Source organism: Fusarium musae, chromosome 10 (assembly GCF_019915245.1).
Source record: "Fusarium musae strain F31 chromosome 10, whole genome shotgun sequence".
Taxonomy (NCBI): domain Eukaryota; kingdom Fungi; phylum Ascomycota; class Sordariomycetes; order Hypocreales; family Nectriaceae; genus Fusarium; species Fusarium musae.
In genome coordinates, this window is record NC_058396.1 from 1181813 (window position 1) to 1205891 (window position 24079).

General features: G+C 48.7%; 9 protein-coding genes and 1 non-coding gene across 10 annotated transcripts; 7 read left to right on the plus strand and 3 right to left on the minus strand.

Annotated features, from left to right (window-relative positions):
- Positions 1 to 3340: 3340 nt before the first annotated feature.
- J7337_012555 (uncharacterized protein) lies at positions 3341 to 5473 on the minus strand (the record flags this gene model as incomplete). Its single annotated transcript, XM_044830069.1, has 1 exon — positions 3341 to 5473. The coding sequence occupies one exon, from the start codon at positions 5471 to 5473 to the stop codon at positions 3341 to 3343; it is 2133 nt and encodes a 710-aa protein (XP_044674985.1).
- Positions 5474 to 7229: 1756 nt separating this feature from the next.
- J7337_012556 (uncharacterized protein) lies at positions 7230 to 8342 on the minus strand (the record flags this gene model as incomplete). Its single annotated transcript, XM_044830070.1, has 5 exons — positions 7230 to 7412; positions 7469 to 7549; positions 7607 to 7719; positions 7770 to 8008; positions 8056 to 8342. The coding sequence occupies 5 exons, from the start codon at positions 8340 to 8342 to the stop codon at positions 7230 to 7232; spliced, it is 903 nt and encodes a 300-aa protein (XP_044674986.1).
- Positions 8343 to 9056: 714 nt separating this feature from the next.
- Positions 9057 to 10910, minus strand: J7337_012557 (uncharacterized protein; the record flags this gene model as incomplete). The annotated part of the gene is made up of 4 exons (XM_044830071.1): positions 9057 to 9581; positions 9635 to 10135; positions 10183 to 10481; positions 10538 to 10910. The coding sequence occupies 4 exons, from the start codon at positions 10908 to 10910 to the stop codon at positions 9057 to 9059; spliced, it is 1698 nt and encodes a 565-aa protein (XP_044674987.1).
- A 603-nt stretch (positions 10911 to 11513) lies between these two features.
- J7337_012558 (uncharacterized protein) lies at positions 11514 to 12184 on the plus strand (the record flags this gene model as incomplete). The annotated part of the gene is made up of 3 exons (XM_044830072.1): positions 11514 to 11565; positions 11618 to 11875; positions 11934 to 12184. 3 exons carry the CDS (start codon positions 11514 to 11516, stop codon positions 12182 to 12184), a joined length of 561 nt encoding a protein of 186 aa, XP_044674988.1.
- A 577-nt stretch (positions 12185 to 12761) lies between these two features.
- J7337_012559 (uncharacterized protein) lies at positions 12762 to 14924 on the plus strand (the record flags this gene model as incomplete). The annotated part of the gene is made up of 1 exon (XM_044830073.1): positions 12762 to 14924. One exon carries the CDS (start codon positions 12762 to 12764, stop codon positions 14922 to 14924), a length of 2163 nt encoding a protein of 720 aa, XP_044674989.1.
- An 89-nt stretch (positions 14925 to 15013) lies between these two features.
- Positions 15014 to 16425, plus strand: J7337_012560 (uncharacterized protein; the record flags this gene model as incomplete). Its single annotated transcript, XM_044830074.1, has 2 exons — positions 15014 to 15131; positions 15317 to 16425. The coding sequence occupies 2 exons, from the start codon at positions 15014 to 15016 to the stop codon at positions 16423 to 16425; spliced, it is 1227 nt and encodes a 408-aa protein (XP_044674990.1).
- A 1521-nt stretch (positions 16426 to 17946) lies between these two features.
- Positions 17947 to 18069, plus strand: J7337_012561. The gene has a single exon. It is a non-coding gene; the product is annotated as a tRNA-Met (tRNA).
- Positions 18070 to 18289: 220 nt separating this feature from the next.
- On the plus strand, positions 18290 to 18492 carry J7337_012562 (uncharacterized protein; the record flags this gene model as incomplete). Its single annotated transcript, XM_044830075.1, has 2 exons — positions 18290 to 18428; positions 18455 to 18492. The coding sequence occupies 2 exons, from the start codon at positions 18290 to 18292 to the stop codon at positions 18490 to 18492; spliced, it is 177 nt and encodes a 58-aa protein (XP_044674991.1).
- Positions 18493 to 19731: 1239 nt separating this feature from the next.
- Positions 19732 to 21260, plus strand: J7337_012563 (uncharacterized protein; the record flags this gene model as incomplete). Its single annotated transcript, XM_044830076.1, has 3 exons — positions 19732 to 20116; positions 20166 to 20393; positions 20449 to 21260. The coding sequence occupies 3 exons, from the start codon at positions 19732 to 19734 to the stop codon at positions 21258 to 21260; spliced, it is 1425 nt and encodes a 474-aa protein (XP_044674992.1).
- A 1873-nt stretch (positions 21261 to 23133) lies between these two features.
- J7337_012564 (uncharacterized protein) lies at positions 23134 to 24079 on the plus strand (the record flags this gene model as incomplete). Its single annotated transcript, XM_044830077.1, has 2 exons — positions 23134 to 23315; positions 23368 to 24079. 2 exons carry the CDS (start codon positions 23134 to 23136, stop codon positions 24077 to 24079), a joined length of 894 nt encoding a protein of 297 aa, XP_044674993.1.

Here is a 24079-nt window from a genome sequence, read left to right on the forward strand (position 1 = left end):
GCAGACTGAAAACATAAACAGAAGATGTCAAAGAAGAAAAAAAGATTGGGACGACAATCGAGTATTTTTTTTCTTCTTTCTCTTTTTTGTTAAGGAAAGAATCGCGAGAGAAATTATGTGTAACCGTCCATCATCACATTGAATGAATGCATGCATCACAGTACAGTACCTACAAACAAATAGAACTGGCCCGTGAAAGCGGTAGAGTGCACTAGCGACGGTACAGTAGGTCTAGTACAGTACAGTCATGGATTTAGTGCCTGGCAAACCTAAGCAGAACCAGATTCTGGTCAAAAAGAAAACGTATTTGCGACGCAACCAATGGCAAACACTCCAAATGTTACACATTCGCTCTCTGACCCCGCACGATTTTTCCTGAGACAGGAGTTTTAGGCGGCCTGATCAGACCAGACCAAGCGACCGAGCGACCGAGAGGCTGCTGCCGGCTGTTGGTTCTCACTACGGGCAACATGGGTCTAGGTAATCTCCAGCTGTTTGCTGAGTGTCATCATGTCTTGGGGACCCCTGTAATTATCTCATTACCGCGTATACACGTAAACCCAAAAGACACGGTCACTCACTCATCATCTTACCTGTGTCCCCTCCTAGTCCCCTCTCATCTATCTACCCTTTTCGTTCCAGTGGCGTCACCTTAGTCTCAGCTCTAATAATTTGGGGAATGTAAGCCGGTGGCTGGCAATCCGATCAATCAATGGCCCACCATCCATCATCGCCCTTGCTTGGCACTTCGCTCCTTTTCCTCCTACAGCCTCTAGACTAGTCTAGTCTGCTAGCCTCCCCTGTCCATGCACTACAAGGATATACTAATCAATGCAATGAATGACCCACAATCATGATAACTGTCACGTACTGTACAGTACATATGTGCCCGCACGCACGCCGTGGCGGTCGAATGATCGTCAGCTACCTGGTCCATTCAGCGCAACTAGTAGAGGTGAGGCTTGCATTCACTAACTCAGACTTGTCAGACTATCGTAACCGTCGTTATCGTCTCCAACTCGAATACCTCCGCCTCTTGACTATCCTTCAGCGACCCTAGTCCGACCCTCTCAAAGAGCTCGGGCTGTGTCGCTGACCGCCCCAGCACTAGCCACTCGTGATCTCTGTGCCCCTTATCCCCGAACGGAAATGCCCCAAGTCTCAGCACCCAACATCGAATCGCTGAATTACCCGTGGTGGGCTCGGTCAGGTGGTGTGTATCCCCAGAACTCCGCTTTCGGTTTAGCCGCCTCAGCTCCTCTGCAACATCGCTTCCCTTGTACTCACAGCTTCTTCTGCACACTGAGACTTCGCTGCCGTTTACAATTGTTGAGAGGCCCGTATCGGCGGAAAACCACAGAAGAGCCCGCCCAAACCGCACCGCGTACCAATCATACGGGCCCCGACTCTCAAGATACCCCATCGCCAACGGCCCGTTGATTATCATCTTGCTGCTGGTGACTCTTCCAAGTGGCGCCTCAGGACCTGTTACTGCATTGACCTCTAGCACAGTAGCTGCCTTCTCATATGGCCATTTTCCGTTTCGAAAACACAGGTAATCGACCTCTCCCGTGATTGAAGCCCAACTAAAGCTCGGGGCGATGTAAGATGAGTTGGCAGCTTGAATCCTACTGGCTGATGGCCTCCGCCACAACAGATCCAGATCAATGTTATCAGTCCATAGACCAGCCACGTAATCTGACCCGATCTTCTTCTGGACTATAGCGGCTATAGCTGATATCGCTGGGAGCTTATCTCCGGCCTGCGTGAGGTTTCTCTTGGAGTAATTCTCGATAACTTTGTGCCAGAAATTGAAGGCTTCACTATGTCGCGATATTTGACTCAATGGCGTTCCTCCAAATTCACGCTGGTGGTTCAATTTCGACCCGCATTCGCAGAATATTGCCTCTTTGCACGTCCATGCCATCTCCATTGCAGATATAGACAGTAGCCGGGTTGACAGGACCTTCTCCTGCAATGTCCAGCCTCGTTGTGTGAGAGGTTCCACGAGCGGCTGTTGATCCGTCCTGTGAGATGGTTTCCACTTCCAATGAGCACCGGTTGCTTGCATCAGCCTAACTTTCAGTAGAATCGGAGGCCCCCTTTCGCTTCTCATTGATTCGCTGTAGATCGCGCACATGTCCTGGGCCGCTCGAGGTGGTGGCTTGAGTTGAGGCCGTAAAAAGTGACTGGTCACAGACGTTGATGACGAGGCTGCAATGGTCAAGAAAGCGTTGGCGTATGTATCGGCCATCCTAGTGCATTCCCTTTCCCAATCGGCTTCGGAGTCTTGAATGATGCAAAGTGCATCTATCCACAAGTATCTTACCCCAAGCTCTCGAGTAAGGGCGATTGCGTCAGTATAAGCGGCTGGAAGTTCCTGGAGAGCAATCCCAGCCTTCATGTTTTCCAGGTTCTCGGTCAAGGCTTTGATAGATGGATTTCTACCCCAGCAGTAACTGAGTGCGACATATTTTCCAGGTTTGAGAACCTCTGATTCAACGAGGCAAATTTTATCATCCCCAGCGCTCCCTATATCCAAAACTCGGGTTGGCAAAGTAGAGTTGTCTTGCTTGCAGAGTTTATGGTCATTGATACAGTTATAGAAACAAGCGTTGACGAAGCTCAAGCCTTCGCGTGACAAATGGTCATCGCAAATGTCTGGCAAAGGCTTGACTCGTTTCCAAGTCTCTCCTTGAGCTATATATGTTTGTTAATACGGGCCCATGGGTCTTTTTACGCTTAGGCAATTCATACCATAGTCAGTATAGAATTGCAGGAACATTTGCGAGCGCTCAGGATCGCCGAATAATATCTCTGGATTCCCATGTCCAATCGGAAGTCGAAGGTAAAGCTGAATTCCCATCTGGTTCTCAATCCCCAACAGACCTGAAGATGTGAGAGCCTTAACAATGAATGCGCAACAGTCACAACCTGAAATCGCCGCGCTCTCGAATTGTATGATGTCTCGAAGCACCAGTACTACGAGCTCTTTTGAGTCCACTCTGACATCGTTGTTGGAACCTGGTGCTACCAACTCTGCATCGAAATTGAAACAACAAGGGCAATGCTCGTGAGACATAACTAGAGGGCTCTGGTGGTTTTCCATGAGATCCGCGATAAATCAAGAATAATCAAGATGACGATTCGTCTCACCGATTCTCCACATGAACTACGAACATCTATCTTTTAGCACGTGATACACACCAAGCAGAATGATACTCTTACTCAGCTAACGATGCAAAGAGTGAAACTTCTAATCTAGAAAAGCAATATCTACGCCGCTCATGACTCCCTTTTTTTGTTGATAATTATCGCTGAATACAAAACAACTCCATGTCTAGCAGTCAGGAACACTGACTGGAATATTAATGTGAACGCTCGTAGCCAATCCACTCAAACTCGTTTCCTTGAATTCGTTCCTCATTCCCTTGGCCGTCAGCCGCATCGCCCGGATAGCGTCATCCAGCCTCACGCGCTGCGTGCCTGTTTCACTACTGAGCGCCAGGTTGGCGCTAGAGATGGCCTTTGTCGCGCCCAGCGCGTTTCTCTCGATGCAGGGAGCTTGGACGAGTCCGCCGATGGGATCACATGTCAGTCCCAGGTTGTGTTCGATACCGATTTCTGCAGCTTGTTCGATTGTTTCAGGGCTGGCTCCCATGCAGGCTGCGAAAGCACCAGCGGCCATGGAGCAGGCAACGCCGACCTCCGCCATGCATCCTCCTTCGGCGGCTGAGATGGTGGCACCTCGCTTGTAAAGCATACCAATTGCGGCAGCAGTGAGAAGGAACGTGGGGATATCTCGCTCAGGGTCGTCGCTGATGAACTCTGTGGTGTACTTGAGCACAGCTGGGATAATGCCTGCGGCACCGTTGGTAGGAGCGGTGACGATTCGACCGCCGCCAGCGTTGGTTTCATTGACGGCAATAGCATAGACAGACAGGTAGTCCATGGTGGGGAATGTTGTCCGGCGAGAAGGAGCTGGAGCGATAGGGTGATCCAGAGAACCGTGAATCCGTGGCGGACCGCGCTTCCGAAGGCCGCCAGTCTTGAGCTTCTCCGGAACCAACGGAGATGAAGCTGCAGAGAGAGCTTTCGGTGATGAGCTGGCGCCATCCTCGTTGAGGTTGGGATCAGGCGAAGAGAACTTGTGCTCGAGCTGAGCAGCTGAAGTATCAGCAGTCGACGAAGGATATAACCCTCGAGTCAATCGGCGGTAGAGCGCCGGCGCTCGTCGATGCAGCTTGAGGGATCCAGGAAGCTTGGAGCCTGTTGGCGCCTGGACACTTTCCAGGATACTGGCATCCATGACTCCCCAGATCTTGAAGATCTTTCGATAAATGTCCTCATCCGTATATCCTAGACTCTTCTCATTCTCATACACCAATTGCGCGATAGTGAGATTGTGTTTGCGGCAGAGTGAAAGCAGACTAGCGGCATCTCGGAATGGGTACCGCGGATGCGGCGATGAGCTGGTATCTTTGGTCTCGGACTTGACATCGGTGGAGAGGCCGGTTGGCTCAGGCGAGTCTCCGAGGAGAGCTGTCGGGCCTTCGTTGGCTTCTTCGAGGGCCTTGACTTCGGTGCCAGTTCGTCGATCTCCCGCGGCATCTGAGCGCCTGATTTCCTTGTAGTACATGTTTTCGGCCAAATCAGCCGGGTGAGCTGCCGTGTCCGAATCTCCGGCTTCCAGTTGAGCAGGGGCGTTTGGGGAAAGGGTTTCTTGGGGTGCGATACTAAGAGCACCGTTGACAACGAAACCGCCGCCTACACTGAACATGTCGTTGGTAGCTAGGACGTAGCCTTCCTTGTCGTAGACAGTGAAGCGCATGCCGTTGCTGTGCTGGGGAAGCTTGCGACCCCATTCCCAGATGAATTCCTTCTCGTAGTCGAAATCAATCTCCTTGCCTTTGGAGCCATCTGCGGCCAGCCCACGTGCTAGGAAAATCTTCTTGCTGGACTTGATCTCTTCGAAGCGGCTGGGCACGTAGCCTGTGTCGACTGTTTCGACATCGGCGCCTTCGAGACCAAGGAGTAAAGCTGAAGGAGTCATATGACCTTCGCCCGTGAGAGCAAGACTACCATAGATGGCGACGCGGATTTTGTTGACTTTTTGGAGCAAATTGGCATCGATCAAATCGTTGACAAAAATGTTACCAGCACGCATGGGCCCAACAGTATGAGAAGATGAGGGGCCAATGCCGATAGAAAACAAATCGAAAGTGGAAATGACAGCATGTTCGTGATCCGCTTCGCTGTAAGATCCCGCATCTTCATCCTGCTCGTCCTGAGTTCTTCGTGGCCGTGTTGTGCTGAAAAGTCGGCATGGCTGGCGTCCCAACAAAGCTGCTGATGGCGGTGTCGAGCGAGCGATAGGCCCCCTTACAACGGAAGCAATAGCAAGGGACCGGGGAGATAGACATTGTCTCGACGCCCGAAGCAGCGAAAGCTGCCTTATCCCTGCGCGACTCATTGCAGGTTCTGAAGATGTGAGAAAATGTCTCTTTCTTCTTGCAAAGTGTCTCCCTTTTTTGTGTTGGGTGTATTATTATATCGTAACCCAAGAAACGTGGACCGCGCATTGCCAACAAGGTTATCCTCATTGGCCACGTCGCGTCGAGATGCTTATCTAGGAGCGGAATATCTTGTGTCCAGCGAATCACAATTAGCCGCGCTTATCTCCGGACTCGCTGCCGGCGGTGGGTCGGATGATACACCGGCAACCGGTCACGTGTCGGATATACATACCAATCATCTGCTACCCCAGACCGATGTCTTCCGGTCTGCTTCACCGAAGTCACACGCCTTCCAAAAACATCCGGGGTATTATTATCTAGTTGCATCAAAACACCATTGACATTACGTTATTTGTCGATATTGGGGATAGTTTGCACTCAAATTGGTGGATTGCGGGGTACAGAGTCATGGAAATTTTAGTCACAGCGTAGGGTACCTACCCTACTTCAAGTCACAGAACGAACAGGAGAAATAAAAGATTGCAAGGCCGTAAGGTTGTAATAGTTCCAAAACTGGAATGGAGTATCATTGAAGTTTTCATCAAGGTTCTCAGGGTGGAGGAGTCATCAAAGCCATAGACCATAGGTATCACATGCTGTTTGGCATACACCCAAAACTCAGTCTGCGCGGACAAATAGCCGCGCTACGCAAAAGGTTACATCGTTGAACGTTGCTAAGAGATCTTATTGAGTGAAATACATATATACGGAGTAGGCAGATGACCAAAACTACGTTTTCCTAGCAAAGTCAAAGATTTGCCGCCGGTCAACAGTTTTTGTACAGCCATGACAATAATACCTTGCCCTGAAAGCCATGACTAGGATTCAAAATTGTCATGCTCATCTTGAGAACATGACCAGTTACTGTCCTAGGAGCTAGTTGTACATATCGTCCAATAGTATTGGCTCGATAACATGTGTAAAAACTTTCACTGCTGGGTTCTGGTCGAGGGTACGCTCCCCGTACAATTAACATAGTTGTAAAGCAATGGGGATGACTTCCGCCTATGAGGTTAAGCTTTAGGATGCGAACACAGGCGATGAATGAGAACACGATAGTATAGTTGTAAATATAACAGCACTATGGCCTGATTGCAAAGAGGGAAATATCGTAGAGTCAAACGATTTGTAGGGACAACATGTTTACCAAACAAGCGCCAAACATCTCATGTTTGAAAATAATTTGAGTTTTCTTTCTGTGACAAATGGTCTCAATGATTTGATAAACAACATGTCAACAACATGAAATGTTTTCCTTCGCTTTCCAGCTGAGAGCTTCAGCGTCAGTGGGGAACTATAGGACGACGTCTCGTTGTTGTTTGCGCTGTTTGCTCATGGCAACAAGGCTGAAAGCTCACGTGGCTGATTTAATGATATTTCGAGTGGCTTAAGCTATAGCTTTGGATTCCTGTCAACATAGTACTATCTACCAGCCCAACTCTTTGTGCCTCTGTATGAGACTGACCTGTCGATAAGGCGCATTAAAAGTCAGGTCGTTTGTGAGTCCAGCTTTTTCGAGGGGGTTCTGATTTGCTGGCTTGTTATGTCTCAGAGAGATGCTGTAGACCTAAACCGAAAATCAATTGAGTTCATATACTTGAACTTACGACTAGGAGCGGTCACTATCATATATACGCCTGTTCACCAGGTATAACTGCCGAAGAAAACCTAATGAAACTCGCTATGACGGTAAAAAAGACAAATGCTACTGCTCTATGAATCATTTGACAGGCTCATGTTATACTCCAACTCCCACTCAGCCTTGGGATCTCCTTTTCGTGGCACAAACTTCACTGTTAGGCCATCCTTGACAGCGAAAACACTATCGTTCTCGAGATATCCTGAGTCAGAATCAAAGATCTGAGTAACAACAGACTTGTGACCCTCAGCAATGACCTGCAACATGTTAGATTGGATCCTTGACTGCTCCCGGAGCTTTTAGCTGAACATACCATGAAGTGCAGATGGGCAGGGCGGAAAGGGTGGCGGTCGAGGAGGTGGAGAAGCTGACCAGCAGGGCCATCATCAGGAACCTTGAGAAAGTGTTAGATTGTAGATCTTTGGCATGTTGACAGGACAAGAGTGCTTACGGGATAAGGAGTAGGTCGTAGGCAGTAGAAGGAGTATCGACCCTGGTCGTCGGTGATAAACTTGCCACGGAGGTTGTGCTCAACCTGCTTCTCGTCCTGCTGCTCGTAAAGGCCTATAGATAATTAGACTCTGCAAGAAGGAATTTCGAAGATATGGTCTTACCGTTGGTGGATGCTTGCCAAACCTCGACAGAGGCATTGGGAATGGGCTTTCCAGTAGCCGCTGATGTCACGGTACCGTAGAGGTAGGCGACAACACCGTCGCTAGGAGTGTTGAAAGTAATTGTGGTGCCATTCTCACGAGTAGGGGTATCGTGTCGCCAGAATGGACCCAGGATAGCAGTCTCAGTGGCGGCCACGCCGTTCTTGGCTGCTTGACGGTGTGTAATATCATCTACGAGACTGGAAGCTGTTAGTATCGAAATTTTGACCTGTGACAAGTAAATTACCTCTCGAGACCAATGACATCGCACATCAATTGACCCTCGTTTCTCTTGTCGTTACTCATTTGTCCAGCCCAGTTGATCATCTTGACAGCAGACATCCACTCATCGCAAGTGAGCTGTGTCTCGCGCGCAAAATCGTGCATGTGCTGGATGAAAGATGTCATGACCTCCCTCAGACGAGGGTCAGTCTTGGGACCGAAAGAGTCGATGACTTGCTGTGTGAAGGCCTGGCCGAGACCCTCCTCCTTGGGAGCGCCGTTAGCATTTCCGCCAGTCGCTGATGGTGTCATTGTTGATAGAGTTTTGTGGGATATTGATGGAGTTGAGGGGATGGAAGGAAGAGTGTTTGTGAGGGTGGATTGGGCTTATGCTTGAGTGAATGAAAGAAGAGGCTTTCTAATAGGTCTTATGAAGTCCCTCTTATCACTGGAGGTTGTTTCAAAGATGGTGTCGAGCAGATGACTTGACCCCGCATAATTCACAGCCAGCATCGTTCGATTCGGATACACAGACAACGCCTCAACAAGGAGCGGCTAAGGACATCTCCCGAAAGGACATCGGGTGCGCGTTGTGAGCATCAGTGTCCCATGGGGCCAAGCGGCAATGTTGCAGCCATTTTGCGGGGTGAAGTCCCCAGCCAATTAGGGGACTGATGATTGCGTTTAGCACTCTCGGCAGAGCCACACGCTTTTCGGATGTCGGAGCAAAGTTGATCGGATGTACAGATGAGGGGACACCCTGACTCCGATTCCGACGCCGCGGAATATGGAGCCAGAAATTTAGTGTGTCGTACGATGCTGCTAGTGCAAATAAGCCTAGTGTAGCCGCTGCAAATCACCTGGGACACGCCAAAGCCGTCGCAAATTCCTCATGATAGGAACGACATCTTGTCACGCGACAACACACTTAGTATTTTACAGTGAAGGGAGAAGAGACAGATGAGGTCTGGGTGATCTATGCATGTATCAATCGGCTAGGTAAATGCTAAAACTTAAGAAGGTAAACTACTTTGACAGCTTGCGATCGGCCTCCTCGCCAAAGTCCCATGTTGGCTTGTCCGCACCGTTAGGCCGACTCGCTCTCCTAAAGCCAACTTCCAGACCCTCAATTTCCACAACAGGTGGTACGGCCTCCACCTCAGCCTTATAAGCGTTAGAGTACCATTTCTCCACGTATTTGCCCCCAGTGAAGAGCTCAGGGAAGACTTGTCGCATCCTTAATAGTGCTGTTCCTGAGATCTGATCCACGCTATGCGCATGTCGCAGGGCGAGGAAGTCAGGTCCAATATCCTTCCTCAACCTCTCCTTTACTTCCTCAGGATATTGCCCAACCTTGAAGAGAAGCAAGTCGTAGTGAAGAAGTGAAGCCTTTCCGTGCCATGATCCTCCACGGGTAGCTCGGTGATAGAGACCAAGCAAAGCTGTGATGGCGCCAATGCATCCTGTACCGTAGTCCGAAATAGGGAAAGGAGGGACGACGGGTTCTGACAAGCCCATGAAGCGTCCCTGCTCCCACGCGATGCCACTGACCTATCAATCGGGTTAGTTCGATGTCCCTTGTAGTTGTAGAGCAAGGCACTTACACAATCGGCAATCTGTTGCCACCCAGGTCGTCCAGCCCACTCTCCTTCATAGCCAAAGCAGTTCTCATTGACATACACAAAGCCCTTGCCACGCTCCTTGGCAAGTTTTGTAAGTGCTGTAGCACCGTATCCAAGCTTCTCCAGAGCGCCAGGTCGATATCCATCAACAACAACATCCGCTTCAGCGAGAAGCTTCTCAAACTCAGCTCTTCCCTCAGGGGACTTTAGGTCAAGCTCTGCAGCGTGCTTGCCCATGTTGCCATCTACCTGGAAGAAAGGAACGTCACTCAGATTGGGGCTTGTAATCTTGAGCACATCGGCTCCATACTCTCCGAGGATACGGGTAACAATAGGACCAGCAATGATACGGCAGAGCTCAAGAACTTTGATACCTGACAGTATCCTCTTTGGGTGCTCTGGGCTTGGTGTTAGGGGCCACTCTGGTGTCTCGGCCTCAAGGTTGTCGACAGACCATGGTGGAAGTGCCATATTTGTCTTACCCTGATCATTTGTCAGATACGTCCTTGTGGATGAGATGTCCAACTTACATGTTGAGTTTTCACAAAATCCTCGTGCTTCAAAGCAGGAACTCCAGCCTGCCGACGAGCAGCATTCATGCTCTCAAGCTCATCTATCGAGAACTGTCGAACAGCCGGCTCGATAGCAGCAACGATGCTCTCATGTGTTTGCAAATCTGGCCTGAAAGGCTCAAGACCAATCATCTTGAGAGTCGTCGAAGCCTCCAAGGATCCATGAATGTGATAATACTCTCCAGCGTTCTTGGTCTCGTACAAGTTGGCTGACATGCGGCGGTAAGGATTTGACTGAGCCTGCAGCAAATCCGTATCTTATGAGCGTTAGTTCCTTGGCTTGAAAGCCAACAGTTGTGGCGTATAGACGTACCTTTGAGTAGGGCCTTGACGCCAGGGTCAAGCTTTCCAAGACCACCAACCTTGGCCATATAAGCCTGACAGAGAAAGGCTGTAGTCTTCTCCAAGTTGACATTGATCTTCTTCGGTTGTGATTCACCTTGAACAGTCTTTGCTAGCAGACTGGCGACGGCACCCTCTACCGCCTTAAGCGCAGCAGTTGTCTCCGTCTCCTTGAACGGGATAGGGAAGTATGGCGCATCTCGAGCTGACGTAAACTCGATGTTGTCCTTGAGCTCCTTCACAGCAGCTGGAAAAGCAACCTCATCGAACTGACTGCAAAGGTAGTTAAAGATCCTCTTACTCTCCTCCACCGAGGAATAATCATGCTGGTTAATGCTTCCCATTTTGTTAGAAGTAACCTATCGGTTATTGGCTAAAAAGAGGCATCCACCCGAGGGCATCTACAAGAGGTTGATTGTTAAGAGGGAGTCTTTATACAGTGACACAACTCGATTCGTTGAGTGACGGAAATCGACGGCGGTTCGGACCAAAGCGATAACCCACTATATCTGGGTGATAACTGCCTATGATATGCGATGCATGACCCATAAATGTGCGAAAGATAGTGTCATCAGTGGTTGATTGTGTTGTCAAGACCCCATATTTTAGTGGTGGAGGTCGGCTGTGACCCTTGCCGATGGCTTTTCGCCCGGCTTCCGATGCTGAATGTGAGCCGTAAAGACCCGCGCTAGAACATATTGAGGCATTTGAGAGAGACCTTGAGGATTGAAGAGAGTATATCGACAACAGAGAATACTCCGATCGTATCAATCGCTGCCAGTCTATCATTCAGTCTGCCAACATCTCCAGTCAATATGCCGTGCATCAAAGTTCAGGATAAGACACTGTTTTACGCCCAAGCAGACGCTGAAACAGCTTCAAAAGATGGCACAGTACTGATATTCATCCATGGCCTTGGGTCATCTCATTCGTTTTATATACCCGTCATGAACCAGCTTGCGATTGCAGGATACTCATCAATTGCATTAGATGTCTATGGTCAGTATTTGCTTTATTCTGTTCGCATTAATTAAATACTGAAGAAAAATAGGCAGTGGTCTTTCCGTCTTGTCAGAAGGGGTTGAAGATCCTACATTTGACACAATCGCAAGTGATGTCAAGGCTTTGCTGGAAGAATTGAGCATTCGACCCGAAAATGCTGTCGCCGTTGGGCATTCCATGGGCGGTATCATTGTACCAAAGCTGGCACTGAAGTGCAACCTTCGCGGATCAGTTCTCATTGGTCCTGTGCTACCAAAGCCTGCAATGGCCGAGATCTTCAATACTCGCATAGAGACAGTCAAGAAAGGTAAGTCAATTGAAATGGAAGTACAAACAGTATGATCTGGTGTTAATATTAAGCTTAGAAGGAATGGAGCCAATGGCCAAGACTATTCCCTTCGCTGCGACAGGTTCCAAGGCAACTTTGACACACAAAGCTTTCATTCGAGCTCTGTTACTGTCGCAAAAGCCTGAGGGGTACATTGCCTTGTGTCGCGCGATTGCGCAAGCAGACTTGCCTGCCTACGCAAACATCAAAAGCCCCGTGCTTGTTCTTTCAGGCGAAGAGGACAAAACAAGCCCGATCCCGGATGCGCAAAAGATCCTGAGCGAGTAAGTATTTACTTGATAGTAAGGCCAATTAATTGAAGCAACCAAAGCTGACTTTTTTAACTTTAGTTGGGGTTGCAGCGACTCGGCGAAGAGCATGCATATTTTGCCTGGAGTTGGTCATTGGCACTGTATTGAAGCAGCAGATGAAGTTGGTTCCAAAATACAAGAGTTCTTATCCAAACTGGGTTAAAGGTTTAAGATAAGATATAGATTAATCAGTATCAAAGTGTATTTCTCCATGACTTATAGCACAAGAGATTGACTTCATGATTGCTACTGTTGTAATGGCAGGCTACGTGTTTGCTGTCTGTGACCAAGCCATCTCAGCACTGACTCAGTAGTGACCACGCAGGAATTCAGTGGTGTTGACCCCTCAATGTGACCATCGGCTACAGGGATCTTTCCATCGGCAGCTCGGTAATAGTGAATCGTGCGCCAATTTACGTCAGCGGGAATGTCACCAAATCTTACCCCATTCTCGTGGCCAAGTAACCAATAAAGACCTGGCCATATCCGACAGCTCGCGGCCCGCGGTTCACTCCCTCAGTTCCAGGGACCTCGCACGACCTACCGACGACGAAATGCCTACCAGGAGGGTCCGAGACTCTGAGAGAAGGCGATGCGCCGAGGCCTGCGAGAGCTGCAAACGTCGCAAACAAAGATGCGATGGCCGTAGACCTTGCGCCCGCTGCATCAAGCGAGGTCTCGGGCATGAGTGCCACGAGTCTCGATCTGCCTCAAACAATGGCGCAAGACGCATCCTCGCGTCATCCCTACCAAGTCCCGATCCCGATAGACTCAGTAATATCACCGAGCAGACCACTCCTGCTGGTAGTATAACCGTCGGTAACAGATCGGGTCTGACGTCGGTGGATGAGACATTTGTTGATGACGGGACCTCTTCTTCTCTGCAGCTGCTCTCGAATACACAACCTGAAAGACTTCCACGCATGTCGCGCCTTGTTCAAGATACACGGGGTGAATACATGTTCATTGGCGACTCTGCAACGCTGTCGTTTCTGCAGAATATTAGGAGGATTGTGCGACGTAGCATAGGAGATTGTACCCTTGTTGATGACCCATTGCGACATGGTATCGTCGAAGCATCGCCTGAAACACGGCGAGGCTGGATCCTGTCGAGTGCCCAGAACCCACCGCCACGGCAGTCTGAGCAGGAACTCGATTATCTTGTGAAATGGTACATGCAATCAGCCAATTGTGTACTACTTCTCTTCGACCAGACAGAACTTGACCAAAGCATAAGAAAGTGGATTGAAGATGGCCAAGATATCGCTGACCCTGCGAGTTCCGTATATTATCTGGTGTTTGCCATTGGTGCGCAAACAGGACCAGAAAATAAAGATGACTTGGCTGAGACCTTCTTCAACTATGCCCGGTACTTGACAGTGGAAACACTGATAGAAGAGCCAGGTATTGTCACTATTCAAGCGTTGGTCCTCATCGCCATGTATCTCTTGGGTGCATCGCGCCGGAATGCGGCATTCATGTATCTCGGCATGGGAGTTCGAGCTGCATATGCCATCGGCCTTCATCGCCATGATATTGCTTCCCTCTTCTCTGCTAACGAGGGTCGTGCGAGAGAACAGCTATGGAAAGGCATTCGAATTCTCGATCTGTTCATGAGCGCATCATTGGGCAGGCCTCCCTCGACATCCGAATTGAGAGATACTACAAACCCTCAGAGCTATTCAGCTTGTAATGACCTCTCTATGATCTTTGAGTTGATCCTTACAGATGTTTATGCAAAGAGAATGATATCTCCAGAGATATTGGAACGCATCAGCAAGCATCTTAGACGGTGGACTGCACAATGTGGAGAGGGTCTCGCGGTGGATGGCATTGAGCAGGATGACTTGATCCGTGACCAGAATGGCGAAGTGCAGCCAAACATTGGGCTAATACACCTCAAACTAACTGGTCATTGGACAGTCATGCTCCTGTCTCTTCCATTTCTACACAAGGCGGTATCTCAACACGTCGAAGACAATCAACAGTCTGCGCAAGGAACTGCAAAGCCATCTTCCTCAGCAAACCAAGTGCTTGTCCACTCCTGCCTCGAGTCAGCGGTGCGAACAGTCGACCTGCTACAGACTCTCGTCAGGACTGGAACTATACCGAAACGCTTACCGATTGTTGGTAATTCAGCGTTTGTATCTGGCCTTGTCCTCGGTGCAGCAATCTTTGGGGATTTCGACAACTCATTCCCGCTCGAGAAGAGCCTCCATGCAGCGAGAGGCGTTCTCGACCGCTTCAGTCGTTACGATGCTGTGGCGAAGCGCCATCTTATGATCCTAGATCACTTACAGAATGCATGCGACATATACATGGATAATCGAGCAAGGTTACGAATGGAACGCCAACGGCACCTCGTCAATGGTCTCTTCGGAAGTATTCACACAATCGGAAAGTCGCCATCACAGAATTCTCAACAACCAGAAGGTAACTCCCGAATCGGTTCAACAGATGGGATACAAACGCAACCCCAAACGCCTAGACCGGGCCAAATAACGAACGAGATGACCGAGGAGCAGCAAGGGTTTTCAATGGATGGAGGAGAGCAGACGGAGATTGACGTCGATATTTCAGCGGATGCTTTTCTGGGTATTTCACCAAACATGCTTTGGTTTGATTCTTTTGATACGACAATGTCTCTATTTCCCATCGTGGATACGCAAATAATGGGCGACGAAATGATGGCCCACGGCGTTAATAATCAAGAATGAGACGGATATCCGAAGGATTCTATCAGTGGACCAGAGTAACCAAATTGAGCGAGCGAACAAGGATGATCGTCTTATGAGCATGGGCGAAAATGGCGAATGGTGGAACTTTTGTTGCTCGTCTGTCGCTTAAAGGGCGCAATGGCGTTTTAGGCCTCACGAAATATAATGATTACACACATTTTCCCTTCTCGGAGTGGATCGAACAAGGTAAGCTGAGTCGGTGATGTGCGATATCACGACATAACGTTACGCAGGGTTCTCAGTGGAAATATTAAAATCCGCCATTGACCCCTCACTGGATCTGACGAGATACAACATCGACCAAGTGACCAACAGTACTCGAAACATCAAAACATCCCATATCATTTTGTGATTATTACATTTTGAAATAGGGCCAAGACAAACTCGCTCAGTTCCCAGCATGCCTTCACCAATTCGAGCGAAACACCTAAAGCCTGGTGACAAAATCGCATTCATATCGCCATCAGAGCGTATCAACGCCACGCTTCCAGCAGTCGTAGACCGAGCCTCTGCGCTTCTCACAAACAAAGGCTATCGAGTGCAGACTTTCTTCAGTGAAGATAAGGGCATTCAGTCATGCATCGACAACCGGCTCTCCGAGATTCGAGCCGCTTTCTCTGACCCCAGCATCTCCGCCATCATCACTACCATTGGCGGCACAACCTTCACAGAGCTTCTTCCGGCCCTGATTGCGGACAAAGAACTTCACGAGACGATTCGCGCAAACCCAAAGATCGTGGTGGGATATTCCGACATCTCGGGCTTGCACTGGTTCTTGTATGGGTTGACGGGTCTCAGGACTTTCTATGGTCCTGGTGCTGTACCCGAGATCGGGGAAGCCAATGATGTCAACGATAAAGATACCCCTCTTGCCTTCTGTGTTGATAACTTGCTTCGGGCGATCGCATCTACAGAACCACTCGGACAGATTCCCCGATCCAAGTTCTACGCACCAAGAGGAGCGCCCTTCTTTGCCACACCAGAATCGACAGAGCCACCAGCGGTTGTGAAGACAACAGACTGGCAATGGCTGCGACATGGAAAAGCTCAGGGTCGACTGTTCGGTGGATGCCTCACCGTAGTCGCCCGTTTATCGGGAGTCTCAGCTATTGTTCCTGACTGGCGTGGCCGAATCGTCTTCCTCGAAACAGCTACGAACGAGGATGGTTCTGGTGGAAACCCTCCTCACCGAGTACAGGCAGCATTCGCAGACTTGATAGCTCACGGTGTCTTCGAAGACGCTGCAGGACTGGTTGTAGGACGACCTTATGGATATGATTCTGATGAGGAGCGAGAGGTTTATGCTAGCATCATCAAGGGATTATTCTGTGAGAGGCGGCTTGCTTCAAAGAACTTCCCGATTCTATTTAATGTGGACATTGGGCATACGACACCGATGGTTACATTGCCATACGATGCTTTGGCTGAGCTTGATTCTGAGACTGATACTTTTGCTGTTTTAGAGTCTGGGGTTGAATAGTATAATATAATTAAGCTGCACGCAATGCTCCTTGGTATTTAAGAGCAGACTAAGCTCCATCATTTCAATTCAAACTCAGTTCTTCGATACCGAGCCGCCAGGTTCCCCCACTGCCATGATCGATCGAGTGGGATGCACATGTGTGTTCTTTTGTTGGACCCCCCTATCCTTCATATATCGAAGCTAGCTGTACATCCGTTTGTCGTGAAAGGGTTGGATGGGTTGGCGAGTTACTGAACACAAATGACCAGAGAAGAAGCGAGTGTCATCTTCTACAGGATTGGGAGTCTCGTCCCAAATACCCTTTCGTGTAAAGGCCTCGGCGCGACATAGTCTTCCCTGGCGATGCGGGGGACTGTAATGGGTCTTAGAAGACAGGGCTTTGCAATATGGCTCCTGTGGAGCTGGTCGCTGTCGAAGTTGAGGGACCTCTTTATGTTTCGAGACACTTTTTCTTCTTATCCATTGTAGGGAGCGTATTGAGAGTCAAGGATTCGCAGTTTCGGTCGTGTAGGTTCAATATCCATCGGCTCGAAGGGCAGCTATTCCAGTGACCATCGTTAAGACAAAGAGAACGCAGATTGATATGATCAATATGGCTGAATATTGAGCCCACTCTTCATCGTCGAATTTTCGTAGGTCTTTGGTCCAATCTGGCATGTTGATGGTGCCTGCTTGAACAAGACATGCGAGAGCAAATATCGAAAGTACAATGAGAGTCCAAATACATATCCAGATGTTGAAAAGAGCCCTTGAGAGGGGAGAGTTTCTAACTTGCTGCATGATGGCGATAATGCAATATGCTAAAGCGAGAATTCAATGTAACAACAAGGAACTGATCCGATATCGACCAAACAGACATTGCAAAGAAGACGAATATTATTACCTATTCTTTGACATGATAATTATGGCGGTTATTAATACTTACATGCCAGGCTCGGAGAATATGAGGGACCCGCTAGTCCCTTGCACGGTTTGATTGACGAGCTGTCAGCGCTAGACATGTGGGGCGAATCCGAGCCAATCTAGTGAGACCAACAACATGAATTCTGCCTTGAAACGACTGACGCAGTTTCGTGAGACATGAAAGAAGCCGCCAAGTTGGCAATACGAAATGACTCATCTCCAATAGAATTGTAAATTGGCCCGGTCATTCCGAAGAAAGTTCAGCAGTTCCCGTAGGGGGGAAAGGGAGACATTTATCAAGGTCCGTTGGCGTCCTCGCTTAAGAAGGCTTATCTGAACATCTGTGCCTGGATAAAAATAGCCATTTCATCAACCTCAGGATCTCGCGTTGGAGTAGGTCGCTTGTAATGAGTACCATGGGAGTGAACTGACAAAGCACAAAAGTTCAACTGGCAGCAAGATTGAGGAACTGGGCCTTTTTTGCCAAAACATAACTGCACTGCACGCCGTGATGTTCAACAAGAAGCAATTGATGGCCTTGGGGAATGGGCCAGTGAAGCTCAGTTGGGTATATATCCTAATTTTGGTGAGTGGCAATTACATAAGCTCAAGCAAAGCAGCTTGGCGCAGTGGAAGCGCGGTATGTTCTTTTCCACAGTGAGAATTCAAAATTCGTACTAACTCGTCACAGCCGGGCTCATAACCCGGAGGTCACTGGATCGAAACCAGTAGCTGCTATGAAGCATTTCTTTTTTTGGACTTTCTCACCATTTGTCCTTCGTTCTCTATCCGCTCCCTGACTTTTGTGGTATTGCATTCTGACTATATATCATATCAACTTATCCGCAGACGACGTCGCTAAATATCTATAATTTAATAAATGATATAATCGCAGCTGTTAGATTACTGCCTCTATCTATGCCACGTAATGAAAATATTATTGGGTTTAATAATAAAAATGACAGGTCGGATTCACAAGAAGCCCGATAAGGCTCTTACCGCTCATGTCTTGGCAACGGTCTGGCAGCTGACAGTCGATGTTCTCAAGTTCAATGGCGGTGATAAGTATATGGGATTTGGCAGTATTGAATTCATGTGTAAGTTAAAGCACTCATGTTGGTAGATCGTAATACACTGGAAGGAGAGTTAAGCCGTTTGTAATGTTTTATGAAGGATGTGTTACAAGCCCATTTTGGCCTCTTACAGAAGTCTAGAGGTTCTAAGATAGCTTTACGTCATATATTAATACGTCAGTTTACTACAAGAGTCGAGCAAGTTGATTGATATTTGATATAGCACTTGAAGTATAACAAGTGAGAAATTCAAGCTTAGAAAATGGCATAGATGTAAAGTATTTACTCAATAGCAAACCCGTTCCTCGGTCGAATATTAGCACTAGCGTCGGTCTAGCTCGACGTCAAGATGATCACATATCAACGTCAAGCTCCATAGCTGCATAGGACCTCATCAAGGCCAATAAGAAGCAAAGCAAGGAACCGCCAGAACGGATCTGCTAACATCCGAGGAGCGGAGCCGTACATACCCAGCATTTGGATATGAGTGAGATTTTCAGGTCTAGATGAATTACTTCACAGGAGCAATATAATACATCGTTTAACCTTCCAGCAGAATATGATAGGATACGAAAAGCATTTCAGTCGTAATTAATGTTCTCATTAAGAATAACAAGATCCATTCATAGAATCGTCGATATGAGGGAGAGCTAGTCAACTTCACGCTGATGACGATGAATGTCTTGCCTGGAGTCTACCACGTTAGAACTGTTACTTGTCACTTTTGACCTAATGATCGAACCCACATTTAAGCCTCAGCCAAGGAATCGGTTCTCAGATCTACGATCAGATCGTCATTCTGTCTCTTCTTGGCGTGTTTCTCAGCGCGAGACAGGAAAATCTGGGCCATATCCCCTGCACTTGCAGGAAGGAAACATTTCGGTCCGTCTACCATCACCATCTGTGGCCAATGATCAGAGGTGCTTTTGAAATCCTCCGCACTCTCATTATAATCGACATGGCAGAACCGGAGACCGTTACCCTATTTATGAGTCTCGCCAGGATGTATTACCACAATAAACCTAGGAAATCGATAGTTTGACTTTAGTGTCCCTGATAACAACCAGTCTTGTGTCCAATGGCATAATGACGAGCAACCATACATATTGCTTTTTTGTAGAGAACCGTTCTCTGATTCTTGCCAAGCCTTGCAACATGTTTTCGAGTACGTCAGATACCATCATAGCATTCTCAAGTAGCGTATCAGGGGAGAACCCCATTAGTGGATCTTCAAAACGTCTATATAATGTCCAAAATCTGTTCTTGATATCCTGATCGCCATTCACAAGGTACCTGACTTGGAGACGATTGACATTGGGTTACAGACATGCGATTCACTATTCTTATTGCCGCGTTTTGCGCCCTCTCGGCTCTTTCTTTCCCCTGGTTGGCACCGGAGGGACTAGACGCACTGCTCAATCACCCGGAAGCGCGTGCAGAGATCGACCGACGCTTGAAAGAGCACCAAGTCGGCCAAGAAGAAAAGACTCATGAGCCTCGACAGCTCAAGACTGGCGTCGTGGGTGGTGTTGTGTCCTTGCTCGGAGGCACTGTTGAAGCTGTCGTCGACAATGTATTGGGTCTGATTCCTGCCAACAAGGCTGTCAAGGGCCTGCAGAAGTTCCCCGAATCCTCTCATCCCTACAAGGCGCCTGGTAAAACTGACCAGCGAGGTCCTTGCCCCGGTCTCAACACTTTGGCCAACCACGGATGTGAGCTGAAGAATTGAAAGGCCGAAGAACAGACAGCTAACATTAACAGATATTCCCCGAAACGGCATCGCTACGATCGGCCAGATCCAAGCTGGCACTGCAAAGCTCTTCAACATGGGCGCAGATCTTTCTGCCCTCCTTGCTGTCGGTGGCGCTGTTGACGGTGGCGATATCCTGTCCCAGAAGATGAGCATTGGAGGCCCTGATGATCGCGTCGGCCTTCTAAGCGGTGCTCTAAACAAGATCTTTGGTAAACCATCTGGTATTGCTGGACATGGTATGTTATTCATTACTAGCCCGTACACCATGGCAGCCAGTAATAAGTTGTGCAGGAAAGTTCAATGAAGGCGATGCGTCTGCTACACGGGAGGATTTCTACCTCAACGGCGATAATATTTCATTCAAGCCGGAGCTCTTCAAGAAGATGCACCAGCAGGCTCTTGCCAAAGGTGACGGCACTTACAACGTCGATGCGATCAAGGAACACTTCAAGAACAGGTACAGAGATTCTAAGGCCGCCAACAAGCAGTTTTACTTCAACGTCCCGAGTGCCGCAGTTGTTATGGGCGCATACTATTTCATCCCTGGCTTCTTCTCAAACGGCACTATTGGTGCGGGCGGTATTGCCAATGAAGCTTCTATCACCTCGTTCTACGGCGCCAAGCCAAAGCGCAAGAACGCTTGGAAGGATAAGGACCTTGAATACACGCGTGTTCCTGAGCGCATTCCTGAGCAAGGCTGGTACCGACGTGCCACGCCCATGACTATCCCTGAGGCAGTTGGAGGAATTCTTGACGTCTACCTTTACGCTCAGCCAGCTCTGGGGGGTTCGGGTGCTGACGGCAGCTGGGTTGTTGGTCCCCTTGACCTCCCCAAGGATCCTCAAGGCTTGAGTTGCTTCTTATACAATGCAATCTACGCCAACTTCCCCGCTGAGCTCTTCAACTCTGTGAAACTCTTGCAATCTATTCTCAATGGTGTTTCGGACGCATTTGTCCCTGGATACAAGACTCTTGGGTGCAAGGTCGATTTTCCGGATGCCAAGGGATCTTCGGCGAGCAAGAAGTTCGCCGCCTACGAGAAGAAGTACGTTGGCCCCGCCAAGACAAAAGCTGTAGGAAGTGGATGGTATAATAGGAAATAAGAAGATCGATACAGGGTGTCACTTGCACATATTATTCTAATAGATAAACGAGACGGTCATTGACAACACATCACCCAAGTAACCAGGCCACCTCAGAACTTGCAGGGACGCATATGTCTTAGTTGACCCAATCAAAAAGAAGAGAATCTGGGACTTTCATTAGGTAGAGAAGATTGACATAAAATCTCAAAGCGATATGTGACGTCGGTCTCGGAATCACATCGCTAGTGTAAGTTTCCCATCCCATGGTATTGAGGCTAATCGACTCTGGCTCCAGTATTGTAGCAAGTATATGCAGCAATTGATCCGGGGACGGATGGGATTCGTGTCGCTGCCTTCCATGAGGCTGAAGTGCTCTGGCAGGGGTGACCCCTCTCTCATCTCATTAGCAGCCACGGGCATATACGCCGCAGCCTGTACCTTTGAAGGGAGAGATGCCATCGGGCAGGAGTGCGCCAAATCGCTCCGAGAAGGGGAAGAGCGCCTAGGTCTCTGTGGCGATCAGGCCGACGGTCTGTTGACCACAGCTACGCTGAGCCCGAACTCGCCTGAATGGGTGAGGGCGACATCGCAACTTGCTTGGGGGATTTATAGCTGGCTGACGTATGTAAGTTCGAGCGGGAATCACGAATCCTCCGGACTTTTCTGGTTAACTAGGATCAATGTTATTTACTACAATCACAAACACGTCCGATTCCCGCCAGCCTTACCCATACCAGGACAAGATGAAAATTGGCCCGGCCCACCGCCGTATCTTCTCGGCAAGGCGTTCCCGCATACTTGTCGACTATGGATGATTGCTCCGGAAGTTCTGGGGGTTTACAGTTTTTCTGACTGGCGTGTCGATGAACGCGTCCCATTGGAATTTGCTGAAGGAGAGCATCAGAAGTTGCTCGTATGGGCCAATACTCTTGGCGCAGACATGGTCCGACTAGATGGTTGTTTGCCTGAGGTTATGGTGTTCCAGTACATTCCTCCTCGCGATTTATAGAAGCGTCAATCTGATTGCAGAGTAGCATGCTGTTTCATGTTGTGGTGACGATAATCTTTCGTCCATTTGCTGCATCACCCCAGTCGAGCCAATTGATGACCTGGACATCGGCGAACAGCCCCCCGAAAACAGTATACTCTGCCTCAGTGAGACAGCTTAAGGATCTTGTGTTTAGCTTTTGCGCAAACTACCCCCAGGCCGTGTTCGCCACCTTCTTCAACACAGCGATATTGCCGCTCAGCGTCGCACTTTGGAAGACCTGTAGGACCCTTCGCTGCGACATTACTCCTATCTCTGCATTCGCTGCCTGGAAGATCTGTACATCTGTTTCCCTGTTTTCCGCGGCGTTGCCAAAGCATTTTTTATGGCCTTGGAGAAGGACGCGGTTACGGCTATGAAGCACAGAACCTCTTGCTGGGATTTGACCATTCTGGGAAACATCACACTACAGCTGCAGATGCTTCTACGAGCTTGATCATTGATCCTGTGGCCTACAGGGTTGGTGAAGCGCAGGTGCATGCTGTAGCTGATAGGTTTGAAGAAATGGTTTTGTTCGATGAGTTGATCGATGCGAACGCAACTCTCTCTAGCCAGCAGGTTCTCCAATCGCAACACTTGACAAACACGGACATTTAACCGCGTGAAGCGTCAGTGAGTCTGCGATAAGATCCTGATAGAGCTAGATAAAAATTGAGAATTATGCTTATTGGTTGTTAAATGCTGACTCACGTCATCTTGCAAATCCAAATTTTGTTGACCCGACGGAAACTCCGCAGCCCCAAAGCAATCGGAATCTGACAGGGACCAGTAACTCCATAATCTCACCAGCCCAGCCCAGCACTAGTGGTCAACAACAAGATATTGAGAATACGACAAGACGAAATGTCTACTAGTACCTCTTCCAAAGTGTCTGGTGTGAGGAGGAGAGCTTGTGTCAATTGCACCTCTGTCAAGTCGAAATGCCTGCCATTCTCATCTGACGAATGCCAGCGATGTAATCGGCTTGGTAAGCGGTGCACCTACCTTAACGTTGTGGAGAAGCGAAAGAGTCCCTCCAGCTCCTCGTATGTCTATGAAAATAAGGGCCTTTTATCCAGATATATTAACATTGCTTAGCCGTTCACGGCTCCTGGAGCAAAGATTGAATAGAGTTTTGACTCTGCTGGGTAACCAAGCCCAGGGCACGCCCATGAGTGGCTTCGTTGCACAGTTAGCGGCCGAAGACCTCAACATGAATGTGCTAGGTGGCAGCCAGTTTGGCCAATTGCCGCTGTCTCACGGCTTAACACTTCAGGGGACGCTAGATGTTGTTGATCGAGGGTTTGTCAGCTTGACTGAAGCAGAAAGATTGCTTGACAACTATCGTAACAAAGCGATCGAGCATTTCCCTTTCGTTCCCCTTTCTTCCGAAACTACCGTCGCTTCTCTTAGATCTACCAAGCCCTTCTTATTCATGTGCATCGTGGCAACCATGAAAGTTGACAATTGCGGCATCCAACACCAGATTGGTGAGGAAATCCGGAACCAGGCACATCAGCGAGTTTTGATGCAGTCAGAAAGCACTCTTGAAATCCTTCAAGGTCTGTTGATATATCTAGCATGGTACCAGTACTTTTTCATCAGCTACGAAAAGCAGCAAATCGTCCCAATCGCACAACTATGTGTCTCACTAGTCCAGAATCTGGGGCTCGACCAGAACCCTGGTAATGTGAGACGCAAAGTCGATCTTGGGCCAGATGAGACAGCCCCTAGACGCAAGGCCGCAAGGTCTGCAGAGCAGCTTCGGGCTTTGCTTGGAACTTATTGCACGGCATCTTGGTACGTATAG